The sequence below is a fragment of the Chionomys nivalis genome, chromosome X, assembly GCF_950005125.1.
Source record: "Chionomys nivalis chromosome X, mChiNiv1.1, whole genome shotgun sequence".
NCBI lineage: Eukaryota > Metazoa > Chordata > Mammalia > Rodentia > Cricetidae > Chionomys > Chionomys nivalis.
The window spans coordinates 19600097-19613382 of record NC_080112.1 but is presented as its reverse complement, the minus strand read 5'-3'; the positions used below and the strand labels follow the sequence as shown (position 1 = coordinate 19613382).

Genomic DNA, 13286 nt, shown 5'->3' with positions numbered 1-13286 from the left:
GGAGGGGGAGAGTGAGAGAGGAAGGGAAGAGAGGAGGGGGCCCAGAAAGGAACCGGGACCCAAGCGAGTGTGTGGGAACAAAGAGGATTCATAGCCAAAATGACTCGGTTTTGTAGGAGAAGAGAAACTGGGTAAAGGGACGTGAAGCTCAGGGTCTGGAGAGGTTTAGGGTAGGGCCTAGGGTATGCCAACCAGGATAACTCTGTAGCAGGTACTTGTCTTACTGAGAAATGATGGGACAACCTGGCTGCCAGTATCCACTTTGATATGTTAAACAGACACTTCAGCCATTTGTTCCGGCTTTCTTTGAGATTTAACACAAAGGATAGGCTCCAGGGACAGAAAGCAAATAGACTCTGGTTTCTCTTTGGGCATGTCCCATCATGGTGCTTCTCTATCCTTTTTCCAAGCAGCTCCTTAATAAACAATGCACTAAGACAAACTATAATTACTACATCTTGATTCTCCTGGATAAGAAAAGCATTTCCTGGGTTTAGACAAAGCAACTGCACTCTAGAGGTGCTATACTGACAAATCGCGAGGGCAATGGGCTCAGGACAAATACTAAGATGAAAATGGGAGCTATTTATCCCTTTTTCAAATGACCACTTAACATCCTGAAGATGTGATCAGTGTTGGAGAAAGGTATAGAAGACATGAATACAAGGGAAAGTGTGTTTTGGAGGACTAGTGTGCCTGCTTGCCTTTGCTTCTTGGCCTTGCCCCGAGTAGCCACAATTTTCACAGCTTCACAATAGGTCTCTCCATCCGTCAGGAACTGCATGGGTTTGATTATTGGCTTAAGCTATTATTTAATTTCTCCCCTTTGAGGAAGACTCTCGGATCAAAGAGGGGAAAGGCATTCTTGTTACAACTCACGGCAACAGCATTTAGGGTATCTTCAAGTGTCTGGTGGGTTTCTTTCAAGAGGTCATCATGGAGCTAAATCTTCCATCTTCCATCGTTGCTGTCTATAAATCAGATAAGAGCTTAGAGTTCTAGCAGTGGTGTCCTTCAGACTCCCATAAGAGGTGAGCTGATCCTCAGTGAGATCGGAATACCTGTGATCCTTACTGATGTTGTGAAAGGGGTGGTGAGGTACCATTGGTGGTGGTGGAACATCACAGGAGCTCCTTCAGATCATTAGCTGTGCTTCAACACTCTTGGCAGCGGTTTCTGCTTCATTGAAGCTAGTCAGACCCCCATAGTGGTGCCAGGTCCTCTCGACTACAACCACAGTGTTCAGATGATCAAATCGTTCTTTTCTGCACTGAGATAAAACATGTCAAAGTCATTGCCAGCATGTCCCAATGCTTGCCCACTCAGTTGGTGCTGAAGCTATTCTCCAGGTTCTGGGCACTCTCACCTTGCCGGATCAGCACCGGTTTGTAGACTGTAGTGACACCAGGCTGGGATATTGTGGGTGGCCAGATTTTTGTTTTCTTATTACACTTCCCCTGCATATATAAATATCTCATCAAGGGAGCCATGGAAAGGAAAATGTCATGGTATCTTCTAGATGCAAACATGAGGAAGGCCCTAAGGGTGTTTATTTACGTCTTGTCTTTGTAGACAAGAAATAACAAGTGTTGTCATCCTTCTTTGAGAAGATGGAAGGACTCAGATGAGATCCCTTTGATCCTATGTCCCTGAACTTATTATATAAGCATTTATGGGAACAGGATGGAAAGCCTACTTTTAACCCACTCATCATAGCTGAGTCAGACGCAGGTAATGTGTCATTCCGAGGAAGCACGGCTCTAAAAACTGCCTTGACCAGGCATTGTGGCATACTTAATGATTCCAGTTCTTGGGAACTGTCTTAGTTAGGATTTCTGTGGCTGCAACAAAACACCATGACCAAAGCAACTTCAGTAAAGGGTTTCTTTGGCCTACACTTCCGTATCACAGGCTGTAGGGAAGTCATGACAGGAACTAAGACAGGGCAGGATCCTGGAGGCAGGAGCTGATGCAGAGACTTTTGGAGGAGTGCTGTTTACCAGTTTGCTTCTCATGGCTTGCTCAGCCTGCTTACTTAGAAAACCCAGGACCACCAGCCCAGCGATGGTACTATCCACAATGGGCTGGGCCCTCCCACATCAATCATTAAGTAAGAAAATGCCTTACACCTGAATCTTTCTTAAAAATTTGTTCTTATTGAGCTATATATTTTTCTCCAGTCCCCTCCCTACCTCTCCTCTCCCCTTCTACGCTCTTCCAAGGTCCCCATGCTCCCAATTTATTCAGGAAATCTTGTCTTTTTCTACTTCCCATATAGATTAGCACCATGCATGCCTCTCTCAGTGTCCTCATTGTTGTCTAGGTTCTCTGGGATTGTGATTTGTAGGCTGATTTTCTTTGCTTTATGTTTAAAAGCCACCTATGAGTGAATACATGTAATAATTGTCTTTCTGGATCTGGGTTACCTCACTCAATATGATGTTTTTTAGATCCATCCATTTGCCCACAAATTTCAAGCTGTCGTTATTTTTTTCTGCTGTATAGTACTCCACTGTGTAAATGTACCACATTTTCCTTATCCATTCTTCGGTTGAGGGGCATTTATGTTGTTTCCAGGTTCTGGCTATGACAAACAATGCTGCTATGAACATGTCCTTGTGGCACGATTGAGCATCCTTTGGATATATACCCAAAAGTGGTATTACTGGGTCTTGAGGAAGGTTGCTTCCTAATTTTCTGAGTAATTGCCACACTGACATCTGACATCCAAAGGGGCTGTACCAGCTTGCACTCCCACCAGCAATGCAGGAGTTCACTTTTCCCCACAACCTCTCCAGCATAAGTAGTCATCAGTGTTTTTGATCTTGGACATTTTTTAATTATTGATTTTTTACTGAGCTCTACATTTTTCTCTGCTCCCCTCCCTGCCTCTCCCCTCCCCCAAGGTCCCCATGCTCCCAATGTCCTCAGGAGATCTTGTCTTTTTCTACTTCCCATGTAGATTAGATCCATGTAAGTCTCTCTTAGTGTCCTCACTGTTGTCTAAATTCTCTGGGATTATGATTTGTAGGCTGGCTCTCTTTGCTTTATGTTTAAAAACCACCTATGAGAGATTTTGTTAATTTTGATGTTTTCTCTGCCTTTTGGTTAGTTTGGATAAAGGTTTGTCTATTTTGTTGATTTTTCTCGAAGAACTAACTCCTTGTCTCATTGATTCTTTGTATTGTTTTCTTTGTTTCTATTTTGTTGACTTCAGCTTTCAATTTGGTTATTTCCTGCTGTCTAGTCCTCCTGGGTGAGTTTACTTCGTTTTCTTCTAGAGTTTTCAAATGTTCTGTTAATTCACTATTGCAGGATTTTTCCAGTTGCTTTATATAGGCATTTAATGCTATGAACTTTCCTCATAACACTGCTTTCATTGTGTCCCATAAATCTAGGTATGTTGTGTGATCATTTTCGTTGCATTTTAGGAAATCTTTAATTTCTTTTATTTTTTCCTTGATGCATTGATGATTCAGCTGAACATTGTTTAATTTCCATGTGTTTTTGGGCTTTCTGGAATTAGTGTTGCTGCTGCATTCTAATTTTAAGCCGTGGCGATGCCTTACACCTGAATCTCATGGAGGCATTTTCTCAATTGAGATTTCCCTTCTTTCAATGTGTCAAGTAGGCATAAGACTAGCTGGTCCAGGAGTTCAAGGGCAATGCGATGACAATTGTGAGACACAGTTTCAGAAAAACTGGAACTGGAGGTATTTATAGAGTGCTTGGCTTGTGTGCGTAAAATCTTGACTTCAATTCCTAGTGCAATAACCCTGTCACCATGACTTTCCTAAAGATTTTTCTCAATGTTAGTAGAATTGAAAATGTTTAGGGTTGGGATGTGTTTTGAAATTCAGCCCCTATCAACTTCATGCTGGGGCAGAATAGTTTTCTTTCTTTTATATATTGAAGAACACACAACTTATTGTGTGAAAATGTATCCAAGTTAAAATTGAGCATTTAAAATGCATGTTGAAATGTAGATGCAGCGACATGAGGTATATATAGTTCATGGTGTTGTCCACACATCAACAGTGCTGTGTGCTGACAGCGTTCCATCATTTCGTACTGAAACTCTGGCCCCATTCAGTGCTAACTCTTTCTTCTTCCTCCCTCTTCCCATCCCCTGGAAACCTGCTTCTATCTCTATGGTTTTGAGTACTTAGGTACCTCATATAAATGGAGTTAACTGCTTTTTTTTTTAATTTTTATATATGTCATTGCTTAATGTCAAAATTCATCCTAAGTAACATATGACAGAACATCCTTTGGGGGGCATGAGCACAGTGGGGATTGACTCTGAGATCTTATGTGTTCTATGGAGGTACCCTACCTCTGAGCTCTATCTGAACTCCACTTTTTAAAAAAGGCTAGATTGCATGTCGTGTGTATGTACACATTTTACTTATGTATTCACCCGTTCATGGACATCTGGATTGTTTGCATTAGGAATACGTAATTATTTAGTAGCAAGGTCCAAAGTATTTTCTGTTTCTCAGCCCACCAACTGGAGAACTAGACTCCTAATGGATCGCAAGGTCTGACGTTGAGATTCCGCCAGCTGACTTCGGGAAAGTGATCCGAGCTCCAGTGTCGTCTTCCTGGGTTTTGTCTTGTGTTCTCTTCCACCACTGTCAGCAATCCTGGATCTGTTCTTGGTATCCATTCTTCCTCCACTGTCTGTGTTATATCTAAGTTGCCTTGGTTGGTACCCCCAACCTCACCTCCAGTCTTTAAATACTTTCTGTTTTTGGTCACTCCACAGGTAGGATGGCTTTCCTTGGGTCTTACCATTACAGACAATTGCCCACATGATTTTCCATCTGAGCACTCTTAAGTCTTTCCCATGAGACTTGTCAAAACCTAGTTTCTTTTAGATGTCATTAGTGTATTTTGACTGTGTGTGTATATATATATGTCTCGAGTCAGGTATAAATTAAGTATGTTTGTTATTACGTTGGGGTAAAATTGTTTAGACTTGCTGTGTGTGCTGGCACTTGAAAGGCAGAGGCAGGTGAATCTCTATGAGTTTGAGGCCAGGCTGATTTATCTACACAGCAAGGCTGGTCACAGTGACCCTGTGAGATCTTGTCCCAAAAAAGAAAACAAATGTTGGACTTTGGAAGTGAGTTGTTATTGGATGGACTACTTCCTGGTTTTGACAGGAGCGTTTACTTGAACCTGCAACCTCATGTATGAAGATAAGTTTGTCGCTACTAAACTAGATCCCCAACCCAGTTTTTAAAAACATTAAAATTTCATTCATTATTGCATTTATTCATGTGTGTATCTCTCTGTCTCTCTGTCTCTCTCTGTCTCTGTCTCTCTCTGTGTGTGTGTGTGTGTATGTGTGTGTAACTCCAGGCAACTTGCAGGAACCAGTTCTCTTCTTCCACTGAGCAAACGTCGCATCTCTCTTTTTACCCATATGAATTCTAGGGATCAAAATCTGTACATCAGGCTTGACAACAAGCACCCTTGTCTGCTGAACTATCTTCCAGCCCAGTTTTTGTTTTTTGTTTCCGAGCAAAGGCTGCTAAGTTATTGCTTCAGCCTCCCGAGTAGCTGGAATTACAGGCTTGCTCCTTTAGGACAAGCTGGGAGTACTAGTTATGGATAATTGCCTTTTTAGCATAAAACTTCAGTTCTCCTGGGGACTTGGTAGAGATTTTAGTAAAATGTGTACATGCATTTATTTATTTAATTATTTAGATTCAAGGTCTCATTTTATAGCTCAAGCTGGCCTAAAACTTGTAGCAATCTGTAGCATGAATAATAAAAACCCCAGAGACAAATTGGGGTTCAATCTAAAAACTAGGTAAGCAAAGCAGCCAAGCCACCAGAGAAGTCTTACCTCTACCAAGTCCGGGCAAACTAAGCCCCCTAAGCCTCTCTCTGTTCTTCCATTTTATATCCCTCTAGTGCTAGGGTTAATGGTGTGTGACTCTCCTGGACTGGAATTAAAGTCGTGAGCCACCACCACCTGGATTTTTTCTTCATTGATTTTATGTAGCTCAGGGTAGCCTTGAAGTCACAGAGATCCATCTGACTCTGTCTCCCAAATCTTGGGATTAAAGGTGTGTGTCACCCTTGCCTGACTTCTAGTTCCTTTAGCTTTGCTCTGGTCTTCAGACAAGATTTACTTATCAAAACACAAATAATATACCACTCCAGCAATCTCTTGTTTCAGTCTCTTGAGTACTGTTATAAAGTGTGTGCACCACCACAAAATATGAGACAGAAGTGTGATCACGAGTTTGAGATGAGCCTTAGTTGTTCCAAACCAAACAAGTCAGCTAACAGATTGTGCAGTGAGTGCCACCAATCATTTGTTTGGTGGTGTAAAGAACACGGATTCTTTGCAGCTTCTTGTTTCTTTGTAAGAGTTTTCAGGGAGCAGGGTGTCATAGACAAAGTAGAAATGTATTTGGCTTTGTGGACCTAAAAGCCAGTGGTGCTTCGTGGCACTATCTAAAAGTGTATTTGTGTTCTGGTAAGTTTTATTAATAAGTAACAAGGACAATAAAGTCCCCTGGCTGGATTTTATTTGGCCAATGACTATTGGCTAGCCAACCACTTGTGCAGAAGATCAGGATGTGTATGGCTCTATAGTTAGCTGCTGGCCTCACTGGTGTTTAGTCACTACTAAGTGCTATAAGTTATAGATCAGATAACTGGCTACGGATTCAGCAATCTCTGTTTTGTTTGTAAGGTAGGAGCTTTAAAAGGTGATGTGTTAGTCAAGCTTCTGTTAGTCAAGCTTCGTGTATGTGTTTCTTCTTTTCCCTGTGCTGAGGAGGGAACCTTTGCCCATGCCAGGCAAGTGCTCCACTGGTGAGCCCACACCACCTCAGTGGGGGATATTCTTAGCACCGATTAATGAAGCTCTTAATAACCATAGCATGACGTAATCTGATTAGGGCCGTAGTAAAGATATGCAGAATGTTTATGAGAAATGGAATGTTATGTTGAGGAATGGAATGCTGTGGTTGTTTTAGGAAAGAACTGATAGTTCCTTAAAACTGTTAAATATAGTTACCATAGGACCCATAATTTCTTCTTGTAGGTATACCCAACAGAAATGAAAATATACCTATATAAAACCTTGTATATCAATATTTATAGACACATTATTCATAACCACTAAAGTAGAAACAAATGACTATCAGCTGGTAAATCTATGAAAAAAAATGTGTTTTGTTTATGCCGTGGATTTTATTTAGCCATCATGTTTAATGGAGTAATGACATGCTATAACACAGATGCATACTGAAAGTCTTATGCAAAATTACAGAAGCTAAACATTAAAAGGTCGTATACATTGTATGACTCCATTTATGCGAACTTCTCAAAGCAGGGAAATCTGTAGACCTAGAGTTTGGATGTGGTGGTGGCCATGCAGGCCTGAAATCCCAGCTCCTCTGGAATAAAACACAAAGGGATCCTAAGTTCAAGTCAATCTAAGACTACCCTGGGCTACATCGGGAGATCCTTTCTCAGTAAAAGAATGAGTGATGAATGGATAGTACTGAGGACATCGCTCAGTGGGGCTCGGTTCATTCTCTCATGCTAAAAGAAAGAAAGGAAGAAAGGAAAGAAGGCAATTAGGATTTTGGGGCCGTTCTGCTTAATGAGCAGGTGTTTCTCTTGGTCAAGAAAACGTTCTGAAATTGATGGACAGTATGCAACTCTGAATGAACCAAACACTGCCTGAATGAATGCGTGGCTTTTGTGACAAGTGCATGTGTGGAATTTGAATTGCATTTCAAAAATACAAGGTACAGGATTAATGTATGAGAAATAATTAGCAAAGAGTAAGAATGATCCAAAATATTGTTCCCATAAGGGAATTCCACAGTATGAATCTGATTTTGGTTCCTTTGTGTTTGGTGTTCTGGGTTTCTGAGTCTTTCCATTCCCTCTTCGGTGTCCTGGGGCACTGACCAGGATGAGGGATGCTGAATAAGAAGCCTTGTTTTATTGGTCCTTCAGTGGAAATGAAGTCAGCTTCTAGGGCCTGTTCGCTCCAGGCTTCCTGGGTCCTTTTACTTCTAACTAATCCTAAAACTCACCTGCTTGAACCCTGTATATGTTATATTCCCAGCCACCTTGGAGGAACTTGCCTAGGGATGTTCACGGACCCCTTTCTGTGTTACAGATTGAAGAAGGGAGCAAAGCCGCAGCCGCAGACAAGCTACTAGCTGGAGATGAGATCGTGGCTATCAATGACGTGAATCTCTCAGGGTTCAGACAAGAAGCCATCTGCCTGGTAAAAGGCTCCCATAAGACCCTGAAGCTTGTGGTCAAAAGGTGAGACGTGTGCCTCTTTTTTGCTCACCAAACAAGGAGTACAATGGTAAAATGCCAAGCCTAGATGCCTTTTCTCATATGTGAAGAGATCTCAACATGCATGTGAAGTTAAAATTAGAGTTATTCCGCACTAGCTTCTGGAGACTGTTTCAGAATCCCCATTTTGGACACCAAAATCTGCACGTGGCCGTTATAGAAAACACCGTTATATTTGTATATAATCTAGGCACATTCTCTCACACGCTTTAAATATTAAGTGGCCTAAACTTTTAAGTTGCCGTGAAAAAAAATCCCTGACAGTAGCAGCCTAAAGGAGGAAAGATTTCATTTTGACTCATGGTCTCAAGAGATTTGTGCACATCCCAGTAGAGAAGGAAGGGGCTTTATAGTGTTAGAAGTGTTTTGCAGATTCTCCCTTCGCATTTTTGCTGACTAAGAAGCAGAAGAGATGAAGCAGAACTACTGCTGAGCTAAAACTGTCAAAGGTTTGTTGTCCTCAGCACTTTCTAATAGCCAGACCCCACCTCCTAAAGGCGCCACTGCCTTCAGAACATAGACCTATAGGGGACATTCTGCTCCCAATGAGGGGACATGCTGCTTATTCATAGAAGGTGGTGGGCTGCTTGTTTTCATTCTTATGCATGAAAGACAGAGACAGATGCAGATACTTGGGAGCAAAAGGCCTCTTCCTATAAATGAGATTAAGGGGCCAGGTGGTGGTGGCACACACCTTTAATCTCAGCACTCTGGATATAGAGACAGCCGGATCTCTGTGAGTTTGAGGCCAGACTGGTCTACAAGAGCTAGTTCCAGGACAGGCTTCAAAGCTACAGAGAAACCCTGTCTCAAAAAAAAAATTAGATTAAGGGTAGGAGGTTAGATAATTTTAAGAAAATTAGGACGATGATGCATTTATGTATAGGATAAAAACAGTACTCCCTGGCTGGAGAGACGGCTCTGTGGTTAAAAGCACTGGCTGCCCTTTCGGAGGTGCCGAGTTCAATTCCCATCGGGCGCCGTTTTCTGGCCTGCAGGCAGACATGCAGACAGAATGCTGTGTGCACCATAAATAAATAATAAAGCAAACAGTACTCCCAGGTATCACGAGAAAGATTGTTTTCAGAGATACAGATATGCACCTCTGAGCCTGGCTACATGTCTTTTTTTGATGGAATCAATGAAGTCATTGATTTAATTAAAGAGTCAAGCCGGGCGGTGGTGGCGCACGCCTTTAATCCCAGCACTCGGGAGGCAGAGGCAGGTGGATCTCTGGGAGTTCGAGGCCAGCCTGGTCTACAAGAGCTAGTTCCAGGACAGGAACCACAAGCTACGGAGAAACCCTGTCTTGAAAAAAAGAAAAAAAGAAAAAAAAAAAAAAGAGTCAAGCTGGGTGTGGTTGTGCATGCTTTCAGGCCCAGTATATAAGAAGCAGGAGCAGATGCATTGCTGTGAGTTCAAGGCTGATAAGGCCTTGAACATATAATTATGTATAATTAGGGCCTAAAAAAAAGAAACAAGGAAATAAAACTGTTCTTTGTATATTATTTATCAACTCTCATTTCTACGTGAGATACGCTTTTGAATACCTTTTGTTTATGTTGCGAATGTGCTCGGGCTCAAACCCAGACCCTGCTCTGTGCTAAGCTAGTTCTCTACCACTGAATTGCCGCACTTCTGGTCCTAAACACCTTTCTAAAGTCCTTATAGCTCATAAGATGCGATCTCAGAGTGAGACCTAAATACCTTTTTAATTAGTCCTTATGGCTCAGAAGATACGATCTCAGAATGAGAGTTTCTGATCTGTTTGAGGAAGTTGAAATGAGGTATCATCAATGTATAATTCCTTGATTGCCTCATGACCCCTCAGAAGGAAGCTTTCTTAGTTATGATTGCTTTTACTGTGATAAAACACCATGGCCAAAGCAACTTGGGGAGACTGTTTATTCACTTTATACTTCCATATCACTGTTCATTGTCTGAAGGATGTCAGGACAGGATTTCAAACGGTGCAGGAGCTGATGCAGAGGCCTTGGAGAGATGTGCTTTTTGGCTTGTTCAGTCTGCTTTCATACAGCGCCTAGGATCGATAGTCCAGAGATGAAACCACCCACAGTGGACTGGCCCCTCCCCCATCAGTCACTAATTAAGAAAATGCCTTACAGCCAGGATTTATGGAGATATTTTCTCAGTTGAGGTACCCCTCTTCAGATAACTCTAGTTTGTTTCAAGTTGACATATAACTAGTCAGTACAGAAGTCCTTTGTTGTCATAAGATGCTGTTATTCTTAGTCAGGTGATGGTCATGAGGATGTGGATTCTAAAGGTCAGACTAGGAGTCATGCATGGCCCCTGAGAGTTGCCACTGCCTTCTAAACCTCCCTCTGTGGTTCCAAGGGGGTTAGAATCACTCTTTGACTGATCTGATCTTTGAATAAGGAAGATACAAATCTCAAATCCCTGTGACAACTCTGACCATCTGATTCCTGAGCAGACGTTTTGTTATTGTTTATTTTTCCTTGAGACATTTTCTCTCTCTGTTGCCCTGGCTGGCCGTGGATTTCTGGTATAGACCTGGATGAACTAGAATTCAAAGAGATCCACCTACCCCTGCCTCAGTGCGCTGGGATTAAAGGCATGTGTGCACCACCACACCAAGCCTGACTTTGAGTCAGAAGATATGTATAGAAATATGGAACAGATTTATCGGTCCACTTATTTTTGGTGTCAAATCTAGTGTAGATGTCTTTCTGTTTGTTTATTTTTTTGTTGTGAGTGTGTGTGTGTGTGTTTTTCTGTCCATGGGTTTGGTGGGATAAAAATAGTTTTGTTTGCTTTGTGTTTCTGTAGTTATGAGGTAAAGTGGACATTACTACATATATTTCTTAGTGTGCTTGATATAATTTGTTTTTTAAACTAGATTCACATATCTAAGGATATCAATACAAGGAATAAAACCTGTTTAAAATACATCATTGCCACATAGGAAGCAAAGAGAAGAGGAGACCGTAGAGCATACTGGCTGGTAAAAGATACATGAAAGATTAGCATAAGGGGAATTAATCTTTTGTCATGAAGGCACTGGTGTAAGCCATTATGGAGAACTCCTCCTGTTTTGTATTCTGCAGTTTTCTTTAAATGAGGAGTGTAGACAATTCCCTGCTTTAGATAAAATTGAATCGTTTAAGTAGCAAGATTTTAAAGTAAATAGGTTATTCAGGAATTTATTATTCCAACGTAATTTTGTGGGATTTTTGAGATTTGTTTTGTTTGTTTGTTTCTCTGTGTAACCGACTTGGTTGACCTAGAACTCACAGAGATCCGTCACCCGTCTCTGCTTCCTGAGCGCTGTAGGTGTGCACCATCACTACTTGGCACACTACCTGGCTTAAAGTATCCTTTTAATAATATAGTGTTTTAATTTTTGGGAAATAATTTTATATAAATTGTAGGTACTAGAGATATTGTTCAAGTTGGACGTGATGCTATTTAAAGATGCGAAGGAAGTTTCCCAAGGTGGTAAATTAGTTAATATTAGAACTTATGCCTGTTTCTCAGAGTGTGGTGAGTAATTACTGTTAATCTTAAAGATGTACTTAGTAAAGCCTTTTAATACTCCAGAGTAACAAGTCTTTATTTCAAATGCACCAGTTGTTCTTAAAACTCTATCATACATTCTTCTCAAAGTTTAAATTTCCTCACTCACTTTTTTCTCCATGCTCCAGGCAACCACTCACTTACTCTGCTTTCTGTCATTGTGGATTAGTTAGCATTTACTCCTATTTTATATTAAGCTCCAAGTCCTGGGGTTCAGCTCCATGGTAAAGCATGTGTTCGGTACCAAAGGCCCCGATTTGATTCTGAGAACCCAAGGAAGAGTAGCTCACAAAAAGTCACTCTGAAAGTGACTCATAGCCTAAGCTGCGAACACATAAATTGATGTTGCCCTGCTTAAGATGTCGATCAAGTAATAGACAACGTCATCCATCCTTTGCCTTACTACACCTGACTACCTCATACTGCGACTGTTAACATTTGAATAGTAGTCCTTGCATAGACTCCCCTCGTCTTCATGACAGCTGGTGCCTGCTTTTATTTCCTGTGCTCGCTCCTTTTATCTTAGTGTGTGGGACCAACCAACTGGGGTGAGATTTCAATAGGCCAGTTTCACAAAGCAGTGGCGTCTCCTTTCACAAGGATCCAGTAATCCTGTCCTCTTTGAGAGGCGGTGTCTGGACAGTGATGCCTGAAGGGACACGGTGCTATCTGATTATCTTCAGCGGTAACACATTGTCCTTCATGATGTCCAGGTGGCTTTCGAGCTCATGAGCAGTAGATTGGAGACCATAGGAGCCAGATCTGTGGGGCTGTGACAGGTTGGGTCCAGTATGCCTTTGTTCTTTCATTTCCAAGGTGTTTGGTGTTTCAGTGTGTCCCTTTGCAATGTTATGTAGTCTTTCAATATGTATTTAATTGTCTCTATATAGTTGTCACCTGCTCTGTTTTCTCCATGTACGCTGGCATGAGTCTGGGCTCTAGGATTTTCATAGAAGGCTACCGACTGTTTTGTCCAGCTTCGTCCAGTGGCTGTATCGATTCGGCCACTCAGTTGAAGGAAAACGCTTAGAGATGCAGAGGCACAAAGATCTAGAGAGTTCAGCCTGTGCAGTAGAGTGAGAGTGATTTCAGCTTGGGTAGTTTATTAACCCACTGTCTCAAAATAATAAACACAAAGAAGTACTAAGTAGGTAGCGCTTGTCTAGCCTATGTGAAGTCCTGGGTTCAGTCTCCAGTAATGCCGAAATAAATCAGAATAGACCTGTGAACCCCAGGGAAGATTTATTGTCAATATTACACTTTGAATATATTTTCAGTCTCTTCCCAAATTTATGTTATAGTATTAATTTTTTTTTACAGTGAAATATGCTTGGCACTTTATTCTTAATCTCATTCTGGCAGTTTCTGGTGATAATCTC

The 13286-nt window shown here is 41.5% G+C and overlaps 1 protein-coding gene across 1 annotated transcript in view; it reads left to right on the top strand.

The window, feature by feature from the left end:
* The window catches only part of Shroom2 (shroom family member 2), a 119778-nt gene that overhangs the window by 46704 nt on the left and 59788 nt on the right, over positions 1-13286 (top strand). The window contains exon 2 of the mRNA XM_057759749.1: positions 8162-8313. Within this exon, the coding sequence (XP_057615732.1) occupies positions 8162-8313 (152 nt within the window). The remainder of the gene's footprint in view (positions 1-8161; positions 8314-13286) is intronic.